The sequence below is a fragment of the Drosophila ananassae genome, chromosome 2R, assembly GCF_017639315.1.
Source record: "Drosophila ananassae strain 14024-0371.13 chromosome 2R, ASM1763931v2, whole genome shotgun sequence".
Classification (NCBI taxonomy): Eukaryota; Metazoa; Arthropoda; class Insecta; order Diptera; family Drosophilidae; genus Drosophila; species Drosophila ananassae.
The window spans coordinates 22,604,373-22,624,803 of NC_057928.1; the positions used below are offsets into that span (position 1 = coordinate 22,604,373).

The following is a 20,431-nucleotide window of genomic DNA, read 5'->3' on the forward strand; positions in this document are numbered from 1 at the left end:
ATTTATTTTTGTGTTTATCTATATAAAAATGCTGCTGTTGCTGCGAACTCCATAGACATACCCACGCACATATGGATATACAGGCAGACGGGCGATCCACATACAAATACAAAAATGCGCTTCATTTAATAATAAACTACACAAAATTTTAATTTACTCACACAAAGCGGGGAGCATGAAGCTTCCATAGGAACGGAATGGAAACTGAAACGGAAAGAGAGACCACGCCTCCGTGGAACGAGAAGGCAAGCGCTGACCGTTAGTGAAGGCAGGCCGCCATTGTTGATTGAGTGAGTGGCGGTGAGTGAGCGTACGAGTGAGAGGGCAGATAAACCGGCTCACGGTTGAGTGAGTTTATATTTCATCTTCCCGTTTCCACCACAGCTTGTTGATTTTCGACTGTGTTCCTTATTTAATTGACTTTGTTGGCCCATAAAAATGTTGGCTGCTAAAACTTTAAGCCCCCTAAAAAGCCAGCCTTTTCCTCAGCTCCCCCCTTCCACAATTTTTTGACTAAACAACCAGCATCTTTTGCTTTTGATCTAAACAATTCAATATAAATTTATGCATGGCAGAAAACATGTCATGGTATTTTCTCTTATCGTACTTAACAGATCTCAAACTAGACATCAAGAAAAAATATTATAGTTCGTATCTAATTTTGGAATAATAATAAATTTATAAAATATTTCTCTCAGGTTCTCCCCAAAGAATTTTTAATTTTTATAAAATGTTACTTTTTAATATATATTAACTATTTAGTAATAATAAAATATATAAATATTTTTCTCAGTACATTGAAAAGAGCTCTAAAAATTTGAGACCCACAAAAAAATTTAACAAGACACTAAAAACTTGCCTAAAGATAACAAAACAACAGAAACCCTAACTGTGATTGATTTATTGTTTTATTGTGCTAAAAAAAAACAAGGAAAATGTAAAAAATAGAAAAGGAAGCTGAAGAAAATTTATAATTTACAATATCGATAAGAAGAGAATTGAAAATATTATACCCAGGCCAACTGTTTGGCTCAAACTCTTTTGAAAAAGTAAGCCCAGCAATGCTTGGTCTGGGTAATTAATAAATAATTTGTGAGATTTTTATTTCCTTTCACATGTTGGCCCTAAAATCTGAGCTCAACTGAGGCCAGAAAGTAAAGAGCCATGGCTAATGTCACGGATTGGGGTTTTTATGAAAAGAGGACTGGGTTCACACAGTTCATTAAACTATAAATGAATGGAAGACTTTGAAAGACTTTTGGATTTGTTGGAATCTGTGTTATTTACAACATTATTGTTCAGTGGTAACAAAAGAAGATCTACAGAGCTAAAAGAGCTTCGTATAGAACACTTTAATAGAATAAGATTAAGCCTTAAACTAGAAAGCAAAATATCAGCATTTGTTTAGGCCATTCTAGAAATCCCAGCCCGCAAACTTGACCAATCCAAACTAAAATCCAACTCCTCCCCAAGAAACCAGCCAATATTTGGTCAATAATCCTTTTCCAAATTTGAATTTCCCATTGGCAGTCGAACATCTGTGACTTCTGTGACCGACCCCTTTCAACCCCAGAACCCCAGAATCCCACAACCTAAAAACCAACTGCTGACCAATCTATACACAACAGAATTTTCATTTCACACCTATTTGAAATTTGCTGTCATCTTTGCTTACTGTTATTATTATTATTTTGATTATAATGCGTTTTGGAGTGAAATTGGGGCAACCGCAGGAGCCGAAGGCCGAGACAGCTGGGGCCACATGTGCGTGTGTCTTCGTATTGGAAAATACACACCCACAGATTTTTTTTGATGCTCTGGCTCGGTCAGCAAAACAAATCTCAACATTTGGCATACAATTTGCATTATTTGGGATTGTTTTTGTCTTTTTATTTTTTGGTGCAGAGCTAAGTCGGCTTGATGTATGTCAAAGTTACGTGCGCGTGTTAAAATCCTGTCTAATTTAATATCTATAAATCCCCGGCTATGACAGCAAAGGCCCAATGGATAAAGGGATAAAAAAAGGGTTATCATCGTCCTCGGAGGAGGGTTGCTTATCAACGTGGCAAATTGATTTCCGCTCGTTATGCGGTCACTTGGGGTACATTTTTTGGTCAGAATTGTAAAACCGAAATTGGCCAAACGTGCGTTACAAATTAATGTTTGTTCGGGATTTTGTTTCTCCATTCTTTGCGCTATTATTATTTTTATTTATTTTTCATTTTTTTTTTTTTGTGTTTTGCCTTTCTGGCGTTCTGCAAACAAGCCATAAACCCTTTTATACTTCAACAGGATGCGCCTGTCTGATGCCGAGTTATGTGGTGCAAATGCCCCGGTGGGTGGAATCACTCGAAGTGGGGTGGCCCTTTATTGGTCAGGCAATCAATATGGTATTAGTTGGGCTTGTCATTCAATGTCATCAATATGGGTTATTGATACTAAATGGGTTATGAAGGGTTATGCCCTTGGAAAGGGGTCAAACGAAATTAATTGGATACGGTTCTTAGAAAAAGATTTAAAAAGAGAATCCTTTGCCTTGGGTGTATTTTTTTGAACATATTGAATAAATAGCATCTTTCTCTTTAAAAAATACCTAAAATATTCGTAGAAGTTTAAGCCACCCCCTTAACCTCATTTAAGTACAATGTGAACACTCTTTTAGCAACAATTTTTATGAGAAACGTATTATTCCATATCATACTGTACTACTCCCTTTTTTTTCCCATTTCTCGCAGCTTCGTCAGACTCATCATATTTTTTATAGCATACTTTTGTGCGCACACACGTTAGGTTAGAAAATGTCGCCTCTGATTGCTTTCTTATTTGTTTACATTTCCAGGCTATTGACATACACCGATTCAGTGGAGAAACAATGCCAGGAATAGATGAATAAACATGGCCAGGGGATCGGTGGATGGCATACATATATGTAGAACGTGCATGGCATATCAAAAAATCGAAAATACCCGACACATGTTTCAATCATTTTCCATTTTTATTTATTGTCAGCATTTATTCTGCTGACACTTTTCTGGCACCCCTCTTCCCAGAAACCTGCACATCCCTTCCACTCCTGGCCCTTCGGGTCAATGTATGTGTGCTTAGAAAACAATTTGCAAATTGCTTCAAAAATCTGCCTTATGCCAAGCAAGGAATCTGATGAAAATTTATCTCACTGCAGAAGTGAATTTATTTTTCTGTCGCAGTAATTAAACAAAAATCTTATCCAACTGTTAATCAATTTAAGGAAGGAGCAGCTGCACAAAATTTCATTTCTTAAACATGGCTCATAAATTTTCCTTCAGATTATAATGGTTTTTGGGGAGAAAACGTATTGAAATCCATAAAAAGTCACAGTACTAAAGGAAATGAAGTTTTGCACAATATAGAAGGGTATTTAGACTTTTTGTTTGAAAATGATTTTTTCAAAATATTGGATTTTAAAAAGATTATTTATTGCTTAAGACTTGCATTGTAATATAATATAAAATTGTATACGGTTTGGGACCTTTCAATTAATAAATATATAGAAAAAAGACACTATATATATTTTTTTAATTTAATTTTTAGTGTATTTAGTTATTTTACTTTCTTGCCTTTTTTCTGGCTCACTTCTGTTGCAGTATTGCCAATTTATGTGTAAAGTAAGCAAGCAGCGGCTGATTGGGGTTCTGTCCACTCGTTTGGCTCGCCTCCATTTGGCAGCACCACCCCCACTGGCACCCACTGACCCCCAACTTACTCCTCTTCCCTTCCCTCACCGCCTTTCACCCACAGCACATTGTTGCTCATGCAATTTCAATTACGTTTGCTGTCGATTTTCGAATACGTTTCGGCGTTTCAATTCGATTTGCAATCCACCCCGGCAATCAACCTCCCCAGCCCCCCAAAGCCCATTTTCGGCACCATCCTGCCCCAATATTTTACCCCCCGCTCCACTTGATTTCAATTAAACTGAGTTGCCATTGGCGCTGACGCTTTTCGACGTGTCGCAAGTGCAGCTTTCAGTTTTCGCTTTTCCGGCTTTTCCCCCACTTTCCCACTCCCACCTTTCCCCAGCCCCCTCTTAGCGAAAATTTTTACCAAGTTTATTCGCTTGTTTTGCTTCTGTCGTCTGCTGCCGCTACTTCTTGCCATTTAATTGTTTTTCTTCGTTTTTCATTTTGTGATTTCCTCTTTGACTTTGGCGCTTCGCCTCCACTTGACCACTTGCATTTTATGGCGACGCGGAAAAGCTGTTTTTCCCTCACAAAGAAAGGGAAGAGAGGTGCGGAGAATCAGGTTGGGGGAGCAGCCATGTTGTTGATGATGTTAAGTTAGGGCGGGAGATGAAAAACAGTGGGGAAGGTACTCTTTGATCCTTGTATATAGTTTAAAAATAGAAAGAAATAGAGGAGGAATAATTTGTTTTTAATAATCAATATTTCAATAAAGAGTTTTTAATAAAGGATATTGTCTTATACTAAATAAAAATTTTACTTTTATTAATATTATAATTCCTTAATATAAATATCTTTTATATCAAATAATAATTATATTTTTATCTAACATTTTTAAAATAGAATATACCACTGTATCATGCCCCACCATAGATGCCCAGAAATCGCAGCCAATCGGACGCTTTCCAATCGCCAATCGAATGTCACAAATAAAAAGCAATGCGCTGCTTGTTTAAAACAAAGAAAATTGCCATTGTAAATAAAATAAAAAATACAAAAAATATGGAAACAGAAGAAAGCGACAAAATAATAAAAAGACTGAACAAGTGGAAAGAACAAGGGGAAATTGAACACCAAAGAGCGAGGAATAAAGTTTTTCAAAAGCGATAAAAACGAAATGTCGCATATTTTTATGACAAGGAAAAAAACAGGAGATGGAGAAACAGTGAGGTGATAGAGAAATGTCCTTATTACACTGGGACGAACAATGTCTGGGTACACTGGGTTCAAAAATGAGTGGTTTATTACATAAATTTTATATAGTTTTATAAAATTTTTTCTTCTATTAACTTTCACAGGATTAGGGTCAGTTTAACAAAAGGATAATACTTTACTTTCATCCAGGCCATTTTTCGAAAAAGCCTCGGAAATTCCAGTCAACACACCCTGGCTTGGTTTAGCTTCCCTCGTATAGACATTAACTAATTCTATAAAAAAATTAAAAATAAATTAATCTTAGCTGCCCGACAATAGAAATAAGTATGAGTTCTTACCTATGTGATCCTTGGACACCGTAAAATAGTTGCATTTGTAGTAAACCACAAAATCCTTATTGTCTGTTCCTATAACCGTATATTCCTTCATTCGTAATAGTGGAAATTGACTGGGAAAGCACGTAGAAAGTTTATTCTGTTCCTTCTTTTTTTCCTTAAACACATCTAAAAACATGGAACGATGCAACATTTTCCCCTTGATTTTACTCTGTTTTTAAAATTGAAAATAAAAATAAGTCCAGGATCACTTTATAGTAACTTACTTCAGGGAAAGTCTGCCGCAATGTTCGACACGGTCCGGGTTGAGAAGCATACACTTCTTGGAAACATAATACTGCAAAGAATCCTAATATAAGATACCCTAATCCATATGACTTTCCCATTTTAAACAAATATTGTATTCGGAAAGTCTTTTTATAAAGATTCTTAAGTTACCGAGACTGATTTAAATTTTCATGGTTTTAAAATGTATTTTAAACTACGAAGTTAACATAGCTAGTTTTCAGTTAGTTTTAATAAAAAGCTTGAACAAAATAGTTATCACAAGATATCAGATAAACGTTCATTAATTCTCATCAGGTATAATATGAATAAATAGTTATACGTTCCCTCCATATCTTCTATCTATTAACCCAAATATATCATTATTAAATGGCTTTCATGGCCACTTTGGCACTTGTGGTCTAGGAAACTTTGCCAACTATTCTAAGTTCCTTGACTTGGCTTAATATATATCTATGCTATATACATACACGTATATATTAGAAGACTCCCCATAACCCATAACTCAGTCCAGGCATCCACAACCAGACACAAATCATAATCCTGATGGCCTCAGATAGAGATAAAGTAATGCGGCTGCTTTTGTTCGCTAAATGGATTTCCCAAAACATTTGCCAAGTTTATGAAAAATAATCATTGAGACAATGGTTAGGATGGGGCTGATCTATATCTGTATCATGCAGCGTGTGGCTGGCGTATAAAGTGCTTTTAAAAACATCCCGACCAACTCAAGTCCTGGCCCAAAAAGTTTTGGCCAAGCTTCAACTGCCAAAAGAGGGGCAGGAGTGGCTAGGAAGCTGTTGGTGTTGGTGGAAAAGTGTTTTTCATAAGCAATAATAATAATTTCGAGGCCGAATTTTAATTGCACCCAATGGACTCGTTGAAAAGGAGGTGGGTCAGAAACTCCAAGATGGATGGTAAAATAAAGCGACCCCAGGACGAATAAAAATGGGTTACTAGCCTTAATAAAGAGTTTATATATTCAAAATGTAAAGTATAAAATGTAGAGAAATATAAAATTTAAAATTTTCATTTTCCAGAACAATAATCATCTCGGAAAAGACTTTCATCAATCACACAGTGAGCACATTGGGATTTCCACTGCTTTTTCTTATGTCTACCAACGCAAATCCATTAAAATTCAACGAAATTAATTATTATGTAGGTTTCCGGCTGTGGGGGATGGGTTTCAGGTGGGTGGCCTGGGGGTTAAAGGGTTCAGCTCGTTTTTATGGCCACGTCTATTGCCTTGTCGCGTTTATATTGGCGGCGCCAAGTTTCATGCTCAATTAAAACGTTTGTTTAATGAAAACAAATGCGCTTAATTAATAAACACGCATTTTGTGGTTCATGTTTTGTGCCGGGGGAAGGAGCACAAGGCTTTGCAATACGATTTGTATAAAAAGGGGTATATTCGTATATATTTTTGTATTTTGTACACCCCCTGAATGTTTTGGGTAATGCGGAAAAGTCGAAAACTGTCGCAGCTGTTTATGTCGCGGTTGTTTGTTATAAATGTTGTTTTTGCGTTGTTCTTGTCGCTGGTTTTGGTTATGTTTAATATTATTTTTGATGGTTAGCTCTATAAATACTGAGATGGGCAAAAATAATAATATTCGTTGTGCGTTAGACACCCTGTAACTAGAAATCTTTAAAAATATAAATGCATACCTTAGGGCTGTCTTTGAAATTGTTTTTGGCTCGAAATAATAGCGTTATACTTTGGCTTACACAGAAAATAAAAATATAAATAAATATTTAAAGCTCTATCAGCAAGATAGTCCATTCCCTAGATACCTTTTTATCTCTATATTTTTTTTTAATACTGAAAATAGTAAGCCAGCAGACCCCCACTGCTGTAGATAGTTAATTGTGTGCATAATGCATTTCCGGTAATCTCAATTCCCCCTTCATTGCGGAATAGACGAGGCCTAGGCTTTGACTTTGGCTTTGATTACGAGTGCCACTGCACTGCATTTCATGAAGTGGAATGGAATGGCATGGAGTTGCATTGATAGCTACTCAAATTTTTTACCCACTCTGCAGTGACACATTTTTCAATTATAGCTCAACTTTCCCAGACTTTCTCATAGGTCATCAGAAGCTATTGCAAAACAATTCGTGAATGTCTAGGTGGAAACGTTGCTAACTGCTCGTATTACCTGCGCTTACAGTCGCCCCTCATGCCGACAGCTATTTTGCCTACAACTTCTGTGGATGGCGCTTTTTAATTTGTTTTTTTCTCTTTATTACCATTTTTGCCGACTTTTTTATTGTGGGTTATTTATGTGTTCGGTTACTCCTGCCTTGTTTTTTTGCAATTGACTCTTTTTTCATGGAAATTTCGTCATAGACCCGCACACGTGCCTTTCGTATGATAAAGTTTTGTGGGCCAACGGTGCGTATGATTAATTGATTGTGACCCATTGAGAAAATGAAGAATTCCCCTTAATCATATTAACACCTACTTGAACAAAATATTAAAAACAAATTATATATTTCTGGTCCCCTCTCTTGGCACCTCTCTTGGCGATTTCCGTTACTAATTAACCGATAATCTCAAATTCATTATATTATAAGACGTATTTTGGACCTTATCAGGGGTTTTATATGCATTCCAATCTATTAGCTAGGTGTCAAAGTAAAAAATGCTTAATGCGCAAAAAAAACAGTGAATGAATTGAGATTAAACAATATATTACAACAGGCGACGATCCGGGGAGATAGTCGGGGAGCTACCCCGCCCCAACCGACAAGTAGCCCCTCGTAAGATCCCACACAAACGCACTGAGCGGCAAATCGGCAGATTAATTATAGTGAGCACTTCCCTAGTACTGTAATGCCTGATAAAGAAAGAGCAGAAAGAAAAATTATAATAATAAAGGGCAGATCGTCTTCGCTGAGGCAGCGGCTGGGTCAAGTTCAAGGACAAGCCGTCAACAATAATAAATGGAAATGAATGGAGCGGAGGAGCCATAAATGAGGGTAGGGGGTAATGGGAGCATGCGGCTACACGAAAAATAAAGTTTTATAAAAAAGTGTTCATATTAGCATTCCCGTAAGATAAATTTCTTTATCTGTAGTCCCATTTAAGTTGATATTTCCTCTCGCAGATCTTTTAAGCTCTGATCCGATTGATTTTACGTTGCATTTGCTTTCTTTTTCTTTCATTGTATAGGTGTCTCTTTCTCGTCTTTTATCTTGGAGCAGACCGCGCCCTTTGTAGATCATTGGGTCACTATGTGTGCAGATGCGTGTCCCTCGGCATCACTTTACCGCTTCCAACTGGAACGTGGTGTGCAAAAAAATTGAGAAGAAGGCAAGAAAAAAAACACACACATAATACTTGACTATAGGAGCCCCTGAAGGCTGTCTCTTCTGTAATTCCTCCCTCTTGTGAAGAAAGGAGGCAGAAATGAATTTGCAGCCTGCGGGCAATCAAGCGAGTCACTCGCACACACTTGCAACTATGCCACTTGTGGGCTCACTCAGACAGCGTGGAGCTTCCATTGTGAATGATCCTGTACCCTGCTGTGGCCATTGGTCATATGACATAACTCTAAAAATAGGTTCAAGGTAAAAGAAAAAAATACAGGTGTAATACAAAATAAATTATTTATTATATTTTCATAGGTTTTTAAAATATAATGCTATCTGTTAGTTGCCTAATGAGGTTATTTTCAAAATGGTTTCCCTCTAAGGATAAGGACAGACATTGCTTAAACCGATTGGGAATTTTAAGAAAAGCTTGTTAAGTTTTTCGATCTCTAGACTTATTTTGAGTTTTTTTATTTTTAAATATTAAATATTGCTTACCTTCTTAGACTCTTTTTGCAGAGCATTTAAGTAACTAACTAAGTTTTTACTTCCTCCGGTAGTTATTCTTATTTTTTTATCAACTGTTTCTGTTGCAGTTCTACCTCCCCTCTTTCTTTCGCCTGCTTTGTTATTGTTTTTGTTGCTGTTTCTGTTGCAAGTTGCACTTGTTGTTGTTGCATTTAAGTGCAGCTTGTTAATGCTCATTAAATGTTAAGGGAGCTCTGAGCTGATCAGAACTGAAGCGGGCTGGAGAGCTCAGAGCCACAGCCAGAGCCACAGCCAGAGCCAGAGCCAGAGCCAGAGCCAGCTCCCAGATTGTCGGCCACTGCAATTGCTGCCTGAGCCTGAGCCCTGCCTCAAATTGTGGCAGAGTCCGGACTCCGGTGTCCGGAGCTCTGGAGCTCACAGCTTTAGTTTAGTTTCATAAAATGAAGCGAGCCAGAAAGTCGCGGCGGGCGCGTAGAAAGGAAGAACACTTTGCCTCCAAATAAGAAAAACAAAATTAACATTAATGACAGTGAACCAAGTTCTCCAAATACTAAAAACCAAATAAAATCTTAAACCCAAAAATAATCAAACAGAAAATCAAAAGTAATTTGAAAATTCAAACTCACAACCTTTTTGTTTTTTATTGAATCCTCTGGTACACAAAGAAAAATATGTTATTAAAGGATATGTACTGTTTAAGTTTGTTTCTACCTTCTCAGACTTTGGCTTAACTTAAGTCTTGTTTTAAATTTTTCAATCCTTTTTTGGGGGGTCCTTTTGATATCAGGAATAGCTGAAAAAGCTGATCTAATATTCTATCATATTTTTTCTCTGTGCACCATTTTATCATCGTGATCGGCTCGTCATTATCGTGATCATCAACATTGTTGTCGTCGCGTGAAAAACCTGTTCGCTTGGGAAAAGGCTTCTTGTTGTTATTGTTGCTCTGGTTGCCTCTTGTGGCTGTGTGAAGCTAATTGAAAAGAAGTATTAACAACGCTGCCTTTTGTTTTTATGCCTTTGATTGACTGACCGACCAACACGAAGGAGTTATAAAATAGCCCCTCCGTCCCATAGTGGGGAGGGTAGTCTGCTGGTATGGCATAATTGTGGGATCAAACCCCAGCCAGTAGTGCAGTGGCAGAACATCAAGAGTTAATTAGTAATGCAAAGCCAATGCCTAGTCAGTCACTCGTTCAGGCAGTCAGCCAGTCAGCCAGTCAGTCAGGCAATTGCTTAGAAATTCAATTTGTATTTCCACTGATCGACAGGATAAGAATGTATCCGTCTTCGGGGAGAGCGTGTGAATCCTCCGATCTAGATGGGCGATAGAGATACGCGAGAAGTGTACCTAATGTGACAGCTGAGGGGGGGGGGGGGGGGGGGGGGGGGGGGCTAGATAAGTATCTACAAGATACAAGTTATGGAAGAAAGAGGTACCAACTTAATGTAGAGCACACATGGTTTCTAAAAGAGTTTTAAAATAAATATCTTAGTTTTCATTCAAACTATCTATTTTTTTAATTCATTATTTTAGAATATATAACACTGCCTTTATTTTCACTGCAGATACGTCAGTACTATCTCTAGTTAGCACTCCCATCATCCTGCAACTGGTATCTGGAACCCCACATTGTTTGGCTTTAAAAACAACAACCACAACTCTAATTCGCATTAATTTAAAACTCAATCAAGGCAATTAGCGCGCACACTGGAGCGACACTCACGATCGCTTCGGTTTCTGCCCCTTCTGGTTCTGGCCCCCTTCTTGGGGCGCCCCGCCCCACACCCCTGCCCACGCACAGCACACGCATGTGGGGAGAATGGCAAGAGGGGGATGTTGTGACGTGATTGATACCCTAAGATCTGTTATTTAACATTTTTATCATTATCTTTTTTTTATCATTCTTATCACAATGGTGACTTGAGCATTATCAGTTTATGAAGGACTTGAAAATCAAGATAACCTGTTGGAGAGATTGAGATATAGTAGAAAAGATAGATTTTTTTGGATAATCATCTAGCTAACCTACTCCTTGCATCTTACCACATACCCCTTAAATCACAGCCAGTGGCAACAATGTAGCATAGTGGCGGTCAGACGGGCCAGAGCCAGACATCCAGACAGCCGGTGGCACAGCTGATTTTTATTCTCTCGCCACCTAGACCCGATCTCGAACCTGTTACATGCTGCACGGATTATGTTGCATATTATAGGTTCAACCTACCTCACGCCAAGCCGACTATCATACCCACACATGCTCACCCTTACACTTACACTTACACGCACTCACTACACGTACGCGAACACTCCTCTTTCTCACGCACACACACACACACCCACACAGATGCAATCACTGCACTCACGCATTGGGCCCAGCTGCTGTTGTTGCTTGTTGCTGTTGTTATTGCTGCTGTAATGTGTTGCATAAATTTGCTCCATGTAAACATTCAGCGAGCCTTGAGGCATTGTTTCTTGGCAAACTTTCATTGAGTTTCTATATGCGAAAAAAAAGAGAGCGAAAGAACACAAACACACACGAGGGTTCTTATCAGCAGCATGGCGGATGGGATGAAGAAGCGGAAACGGGGTGAAAGTGGGGGAGCACAGAGAGCGAGAGTGATCGGTACTATCACTACAGTAGAGATTCTATAATTGAAACTTAAAGAAAAGGGTTCATTTATATTCTTTAATAATTATTTGATTTAATTTTTGAATAGAGTTTACTTAGTTATCCTTTTCCTTATCCTTCTTATTAAACATTTTAAAATATGATATCATATGGTAGGGATATGAAACCCTCTTGCCATTATCCTTACAAAAAATCAGATACCAATCAGAGTTATCCTGCGGCAGCCATTTTAAGATAAGGTTTGATGGGAAAGTCCTAACCAGGTTACTGTATCACATATGGACACAGGACTGTATGGGCTCTACACACCGACAACACCTCAGGGAACCCAAAGAGTCATAAAGAACCTTACTCACTGAAAACGGATTCGAACAGCTGGTCGAAGATCGGTTCGAGATCGGACTACAGGTGGAAGCACTTGTTGCGTGGTTGGAGGTTCTCTATTAAATCACCTCTCGCCGTGAGAGCCGATGGCAATCACGATCTACAGTGGGATAATTTTTAAAAAATATATAATAAATAAAAAATTTATTTGATCAAAAATTTCTAATATCTTATTTTATTCCTGTTATTCTTACAATATTCATAAAATATTGTAACTACAAAGATTTATGTAAGATTAATGTAAGATTTACATTATAGGTTTTATGTTTATAAAGAAGTCAAGATAATTTTTGATTGCTAGATTGTTATAATATTTATTTTACTTTTCAAGAACATACATTTTTTACTTCCAATTTTTAAAAACCAGCCACTGTGCGATCGTTTTGGGTTTGAATATATGTGAGTGTTTGAGCCTGTGTGAGTACGCTGGGCTCGGCTCGGCTCAGCCTTTCCCCATTCATGCAAACGGAGCGATTCGATTCAGTCTTTGACTAAGCGTTGCCGTCGTCGCAACCAAGTGGCGCAAACAGGGATCGGGATCGCGTTGAGCTCGGCTTGGGATTGGGATTGCGGCTGGGACTGGGACTGGGACTTGACTCGGGTTTCGGGATCACATCGGCTAATACGGAATTGGGTGTCCAAGTCAATTTCACATTCAGAAAGATTATCAATATGTGGATACGGATATGGTCTAACAATTGTAAATAGTCAACAAAAACAAGCGAGTCCAAAAGTGCAATGTCTGTATGTGATTAGAAGTTTCTATTGTTTTCCTTACGCCAGAAAATACGATTAGAGGTTGCAGCAAAGCTTTAAATAATAAAAACAACAATCAATAATCAATAAATGTGCAATATAATACCCAAACGTGATACGAAATTCAAATATTTTCAAAATATTTCTAAAGTTCTAAACTAAGAAGTTGAAGTGATAAAAAAATTTACAAAATAAAAATGCCTACGAGTCGGACCTAGCTACAAAAAGGATCTAAAATTTTGGATTTAAAACTAAAGTTCCTTTAAGTGGTAAGTGTTAATAGATAATCCCTATTAAAGGGGAATTACTAAATAAATCAGTGGAACTCTTTCCATTCATATACAGTATTTTTCCCTGCCAAAATAAATTAAATTATTTAATATTTACCCAATCGCAGGGGCGACAGCAGTCAAGTTAATCATAAAATGCAACTCGGTTAAAATAAAATAAAAACCGAATTGAACTTCAAAAAATATACGTATGGAAACGTACGAGACTGCGATGTGTACATATGTATCTTGGAAAATAAATCGTGTTATACCTCGGCAAACAAACGCATTAAATTGCAATTAGCCTCTCAGCTTCAGATACATCCCCTTGGGCCTCCCCCACAACCCTTTATTGGCGTTCAAGTAATTTTTTTATTTATTTATGAATTTTTCCCCCCGTATTATTTCATATTTATCAGCAAGCACGAGCGATTTCAAGTGTAACGCCATAAGAAGAAATAATAATAATCATTTTTTTGATCATTTTCTTTTGTTATCAATTATGTGAGAGCCTCAAGTTCATTATCATCATTAAAAAAAAGTGGAGCCAGCGACGCCGGGCAGCATCTTTTTTGTTGTTCCACCTGATTCGGTTGCTGAATTCATACAAATTAAATATCGAGTTGTAAAACTTTGTGAGTCTTCCCAACTGAATTCCCCTCGATTACGTTATTTTTTTAAACATTTATTGCTTTGTTTTAGTTATATGGTATATTTTTATTTATTGTTTGGCAAGAATTGTGAATGTAACGTCCATTGACCGAGAGATAATTTGGGAACGATGTCGATGATACATTTAAGTCTGGGGTTGGGCCTTCGGTAACAGTGGGTTATGGAGAACTTTTTCGCTCTTAAAATTGTGAGAGTAAAAGTAATAAAGTATCCCATATATCTTACCTTAGGATGAGGCTTATAAAACTGCCATTTGAAACAGGTCGCACGCCAGGCGATTGTTATATAAATGAGTTTTTCGGTTTCGGTTTCGGTTTTTTTGCCCCAAAACCTCCACGCGAGCTGTACGCAAATTTCTGTACGCGACATGTTCTGCGATCACTTTTCACCTTCCTTTTTTGATTGGATTGCGATCTGATGACTTTGACGAATGCGCATTTCGCTGAGAGGGCCAAAAATGGAAGTCGGGTATTGGAGCCAAATAAAGAATTTTTCGATTGGCGTCAGGCTGTCCAGTCCACAAGGCTTTTTGGCGAGAGTCAGGATAGAAGAAGACAAGCTTTCGGTTAACAAAATAATTAAACGTAAGTGCGATTCGGTTAACACACGTTGCCAAAACAAAAAAAAAATGTATTGACCACAGGCCGCAAAATGTGACACGAAAAACTGAAACTGAAATTTTTTCTGCTGGATTTTTTTCTTTTTTGCAAAATAAACAAGTTTATGTTTTCGTCAGAATTTACATACATCTAGTGTAGGTATATATCGAGTGATTCTTAATTCGTTATTTATTCGTGGCTATTTTTATTGGCACATTTTTCACATTTATGCAAATCGAACCGAATCGAGAACCCAAACGCAAAAAAAAAAAATACTTTTAATAACCCAAAGTTGGGCCGCTGCGCAGTTACAGAAGCCCCGAGCTCAGCTCAAACGGTTTAGCGATCAGCGCGATCCGCGGGCTCGACATCAGCAGATTATGTCACTTGTGCCACTCACATTTTTATGGCTGTATGTATATAGAGTGCACACGCCAAGACATCGGGCGGCGGCTTCATGGTCATGGCCACAAGCGACAAACGGGAAACCAATGGCTTACCAATTTCTTTCCTCGGTCAGCTGTTCCCTCCTCCGGCTCCTCTTGCCAAAAAGACTTGGCACACCTGAAGAAACTTTTTGCAATATATTATCACTAAAAATGCCAATCAAGAAAATCCGATTCAAATGCCAATCTATTTATATTCTAAGTTTATATTCAAATAGCTATTTTTATACTTTGGACTCTTGATTCTTTGTATTCCTCATTGATAACCAAATTGCGATATTTTTGTGGCTGTGCAAGGAGGGGGGCTTAGAGAGTGAGTGAGGCAACCGCCATCTATTATCTTGACTTTGGCTCTAACCAGGTTCAATGTACGGCCAACGACGTGCCAACCGCCGAGCGACAAAGTACGTCTTGCAAATAGAAATAGAGAAATTTTCTCATTAGATTTTTGCCGTTGCCGTTGGCTTTCTGCAGAATTCTTGGCTTAAACCACAACCAAACTTGCTTTCAGAACTGGCAGAAAATCAACTTTGGCTTAAAAGCTGGCCCGCAGCATTAGAAAGGCATTAGAAGTTGACTTGGCTAAAGAAAAGTGAAAGAACTAACGAGCTCTCGGGTATTATAAAATTCGAGATTAAGAAATGAGATCTAGACTTAAAGGTATACTGAAGGGTTTTCAGAAAAATAAATATTTATTCTACTATTCAACCTTATTCACAAAATATCCTATTCATTAAGAGCTATAAACTTCTAAGCTGGAGATCTGAGCCTTAAGAAAACATTAAACCCTTCTTCTAGAACCAAAACAATAGCCCAAGTATTACCAAACTTTTCAAAAAGTATTGTCATTCTTGATCCCATAAAGTTCGTTTCTTTCTTTTTGTATGATATAAAAAATCGTTAATGACGAAGGAAAAAAACGAAAAAAAATCGAAATTTTTATTTGCGTCTTAACCCAATTAGAAGAAATGGAGAAATGACGGTCAGAAATTGTGAAATTCCAAGATCAAAACACAGTAAACGAAGGACAGGAGAAAAACAAAGCTAAAAGAACTTTCTCATCGGTTCTCGTTTACATAATAATCGGTTACATAATATGCTTTCTCAACACCGCTGGAGTGCTTTCTTCTTACATGTTTGGCCTGGAGCTGGGAGCTGGTTTGTGAGCCGGTTTTGGCCAGATTGCTTCCACCACTCACCGCTTCTAACGCAACTCTAACGCCTGAGAATGTGGACAAAGTAGAGTTGAGTGGAGTCTCCTCCAGTGGTGGAGCCATCTGCATATTAATCAGAGAATGGGGTCTAAGAAGAGGAGAATTCGCAAGAATTCTTATTAAAAAGCGAGTTTGTGTTTTTGTTGTTCTAAGCACGCTGGAAAAGTGAGAAGTGCCAAGAACGGCGCACGCGTCGAGCTGAGAAGTGATTCGCGATCTCATGATGAGATGAGGAAGTGATTAAGAATTCCCCAAGAAGGAAGTGCTCAGCTCAGATGTCTGTGATTTGTATTTCCAGTTTATTTTCTTCGTTCTGATCTCTCGGATATTTTGCACAGGCCTATGGGCCAGCAAATTTGCATTACTGGATCGTTTTGGCAAGCCGCTTCCAACTCCCAATTCCGCCCAAAAACCCACCTTGCCATGTGAGCCATGTCACGTAGATACGGCATTAGTTACCTGGGGGCCCCCCTAAAAATAATTGTTATCTAGCATTCTGATTCTTTTGCAAATACCATATTTCGGTAGCCCAAAGTCATCGGTATTCAGTATCTGTTTGCCCAACGATCGTGTGTCTTTGGAGTTGTTGTGTATGGCTAGGGCAAATATTAGAATCGATCATCTATCTGGCGATGGTGTTTTTTGAATCAATTTTTTTTCTCGCCGGCTGGGCCATTCATTAATCACTTCGGGCAGGTAGCACCCTCGAGGCTTAATATTATTTCTATCTTATTTGTACACTGTTTTATATCCGGTTGGCAATAGGAAAATAGAGAACGCTCTGGTCTAATAAGAACTCCATTATCGATCCCCAGGAAACCAATAAGAAAATACTTTCTATTTATTTTTCTATGTACTCAGAGAATAAGAACATAGTCTTATAATCATTTTGGTTACGGTAGGCCATGTCATATTCAGAGATTAGATTCAAACAATATTAGTTTTGGCGGGAAACTATTTAATAGGTTAGCCAAAGTGTACAGAAGTTATTAAAACTAAGTAGAATAAAAATCTATAAAGATAAGATCTTCTTAATCTACTAGTTCTACTAAGATTTGTTTTCCTACAAATATGTAGGCCCTATAGCTCATAAACACTTTTGCAATCTTGCGAAATTCGCAACACCATCATTACACATTTTTTTTGGCTATTAACCTTGAACTTTATCACACCTGGCGGTGTTTATCTTATCTAAGGTGGGGACACAAAAAGCGTGTTTCTTTCCACCAGACATTTGCCTTGCAGAATAGCCAAAAACAAGAACACAGCCAACCGAGAACAGAGAATCAAGAACAAAGTGTTATCGCCAGCTGGTTGGCAATTATAATGCAAAATCGATGATCAGCTATTGGCCTGGCCAAAAAGCTATATACATAGCCAAATACAAATTAGTCAACCGGTCGTTGTCGACCCGAAACGTAAGGCCGGACTTCAATTAGAGGCCTAGAACTGCTAAGAAAATTGCGCATATTTTTAAGTGGATTAACCGAGTGTACACCACTTTGCTTTCAATTGGCATTGCAGCTCTCCAATGGTGATGGCCGTGATACTTTTGCTGGCCCTGGCACTGGTACTTGGCTGCTACTGCGCTCTCCACCGGGAAGAGCTGGCGGCGATCTACTTGAGGCCGCTGCTGAAGAACACGCCGCTGGAGGACTGCTACCATGCCGCTCCCATCGAGCAACCGAAGCCAAAAAAGCGGAGGGGCATCTGGGACATCCCTGGACCACGAAGGATACCCTTTCTGGGCACCAAGTGGATATTCCTCCTTTTCTTTCGTCGCTACAAGATGACCAAGCTGCACGAGGTCTATGCAGGTGAGGCTCCTGCCTGTTAAATCTTCTTATTAATCTTTAAACAAAATCTGTTAGATCTCAATAGGCAGTACGGCGACATAGTACTGGAGGTAATGCCTTCGAACGTACCAATAGTGCATCTGTATAACCGCGAGGACCTGGAAAAGGTACTAAAGTATCCCAGCAAATATCCTTTCCGGCCGCCAACTGAAATCATCGTGATGTACCGCCAATCCCGGCCAGATCGGTATGCCAGTGTGGGAATCGTAAACGAGCAAGGACCTATGTGGCAGCGCCTGCGATCCTCGCTCACCTCCAGTATAACCTCTCCCAGGATATTGCAGAACTTCCTGCCAGCCCTGAATGCAGTTTGTGATGATTTCATCGAACTGTTGAGGGCCAGACGGGATACGGACACTTTGGTGGTGCCCAATTTCGAGGAGCTGGCCAATCTGATGGGCCTGGAGGCTGTCTGCACTCTGATGTTGGGTCGCCGGATGGGTTTCCTGGCCGTCGACACCCAGCAGCCGCAGAAAATCAGCCAACTGGCGGCGGCCGTGAAACAGCTTTTCATCTCGCAACGGGACTCGTACTACGGTCTGGGCTTGTGGAAATATTTCCCCACCAAAACCTACAGGGAGTTTGCCCGGGCCGAGGACTTGATCTATGAGTAGGTACACACCTATCTTGGGCTTCCATTCCTATTTCCCATCTAACCGAATTCGCTCCCAACCAGTGTGATCTCCGAGATCATCGATCACGAGCTGGAGGAGCACAAGAACTCGGCCGAGTGCGAGGACGAAGAGGCAGCCGGCCTGCGGAGTGTCTTTCTCAATATACTGGAGCTCAAGGATCTGGATATTCGGGACAAGAAGTCGGCTATTATAGACTTTATAGCAGCGGGCATAGAAACGGTGAGTACTCTTATATTCTTAGGTGTAATTTAAGCTTAATCCTTTTAAATCCTTTTCCAGTTAGCCAATACACTGCTTTTTGTCCTGAGCTCTGTTACTGGAGATGCTGTGGCCATGCCTCGTATTCTGAGCGAGTTCTGCGAGTATCGGGACACGAATATCCTGCAGGATGCTCTAACAAATGCCACATACACTAAAGCCTGCATTCAAGAGTCCTACAGACTGAGGCCCACGGCCTTTTGCCTGGCCAGGATATTGGAGGAGGACATGGAACTGTCGGGCTATTCGCTCAGTGCAGGGGTAGGTCTTTTTTTTATAATTAGAATGATTTTTATTTAATTTAACTAATTAAATTATCTTTTTAGACTGTCGTCCTTTGCCAAAACATGATTGCTTGTCACAAGGACAGCAATTTCCAAGAGGCCAAGAGGTTTTCGCCGGAGCGCTGGATAGATCCTGCCACGGAGAACTTCACGGTGAATGTGGATAGTGCCAGTATTGTGGTCCCTTTTGGAGTGGGTCGACGAACGTGTCCGGGAAAGCGTTTCGTGGAAATGGAAGTGGTGCTGCTGCTAGCCAAGGTAGAGTCTTAGCCATCCTTTTTAATGGTTAGTTAGTAATCCTTTCATCCTTTTTCAGATGGTCTTGGCATTCGATGTAAGCTTCGTAAAGCCACTGGAAACGGAATTCGAGTTCCTGCTGGCTCCCAAAACTCCACTTAGTCTGAAGCTCAGAGATCGGGTTTTTTGATCAGAGCCAAGATATAGAAAAGTGATCCCAAGACACTGCCTAACCTCAGGCGTTTTGTATCAAATACAACTAAAATAGCTACGAACTGAACCATTAAGTGAAATTAATGTAAAATATTATTAGTTAAAAAAAATAATATATATATTTTTGAGGAGCCTGCACCAGCAGCCTAGTCTTGTGAAGAAAAAGCAATCAAAACTATTATGAATATTATTCAGAATATATATATGCTGACTGTATATAGACGTACATAGATAATCCTCTGTATATAAAGATCGTTTTTTGTTTTAAATTACTTATTTAACACTTCTTCGTGTAGTTATTGTTAGTTATAGCCACTAAGTAGCGTCAATTGTTTTTGAGAGTCGGAAAACTGAAAACGGAAAGACTGTGTTTAAGTTTTGTTTTTCTTGTGTGAGTTTTTACAACGATTTGAAAGGTTTTTACATCTTTAGAAATTCATCGCCTGACTTTTGTACAGTTTTATATTAATTGTATTTATTCAAGTGTTTCTATTGCCTAAGCTTTTATTTCGTCTCTATACCTGTGAATATTTTTGTTAAAAGAAATATAATATTCAAAGTGAATGAAATTTATAAAAAAATGTTGGCAAAAAAAGCTTTTATTTAAAGGGGGAATTATTTCACTAATATCTTATAAAAAATAAATTTATTAACGGTTCTAAATATGGTTTAAA

At 38.7% G+C, this 20,431-nt stretch overlaps 1 protein-coding gene and 1 long non-coding RNA gene across 4 annotated transcripts; one reads left to right on the top strand and one right to left on the bottom strand.

Moving 5' to 3' along the window:
• Window positions 1–4,532: 4,532 nt before the first annotated feature.
• On the bottom strand, window positions 4,533–5,587 carry LOC26513662. The gene is made up of 3 exons (XR_004310851.2): window positions 5,476–5,587; window positions 5,213–5,420; window positions 4,533–5,146 (listed from the first exon to the last, which is right to left on the bottom strand). It is a non-coding gene; the product is annotated as an uncharacterized LOC26513662 (long non-coding RNA).
• Window positions 5,588–12,777: 7,190 nt separating this feature from the next.
• LOC6507239 (ecdysone 20-monooxygenase) lies at window positions 12,778–20,026 on the top strand. 3 transcript variants are annotated; one of them, XM_014909628.3, is made up of 7 exons: window positions 12,783–13,343; window positions 17,799–18,091; window positions 18,146–18,740; window positions 18,807–18,984; window positions 19,045–19,284; window positions 19,350–19,565; window positions 19,624–20,026. In XM_014909628.3, exons 2-7 carry the CDS (start codon window positions 17,806–17,808, stop codon window positions 19,732–19,734), a joined length of 1,626 nt encoding a protein of 541 aa, XP_014765114.1. In that variant the 5' UTR covers window positions 12,783–13,343; window positions 17,799–17,805; the 3' UTR covers window positions 19,735–20,026. The 3 variants fall into 3 exon arrangements, with proteins under 3 accessions (XP_014765113.1, XP_014765114.1, XP_044570565.1); XM_044714630.1 differs by lacking the exon at window positions 12,783–13,343 and adding an exon at window positions 17,516–17,692; XM_014909627.3 differs by lacking the exons at window positions 19,045–19,284; window positions 19,350–19,565; window positions 19,624–20,026 and having other exon boundaries at window positions 12,778–13,343; window positions 18,146–18,744; window positions 18,807–18,949.
• The last annotated feature ends 405 nt before the right edge of the window (window positions 20,027–20,431 follow it).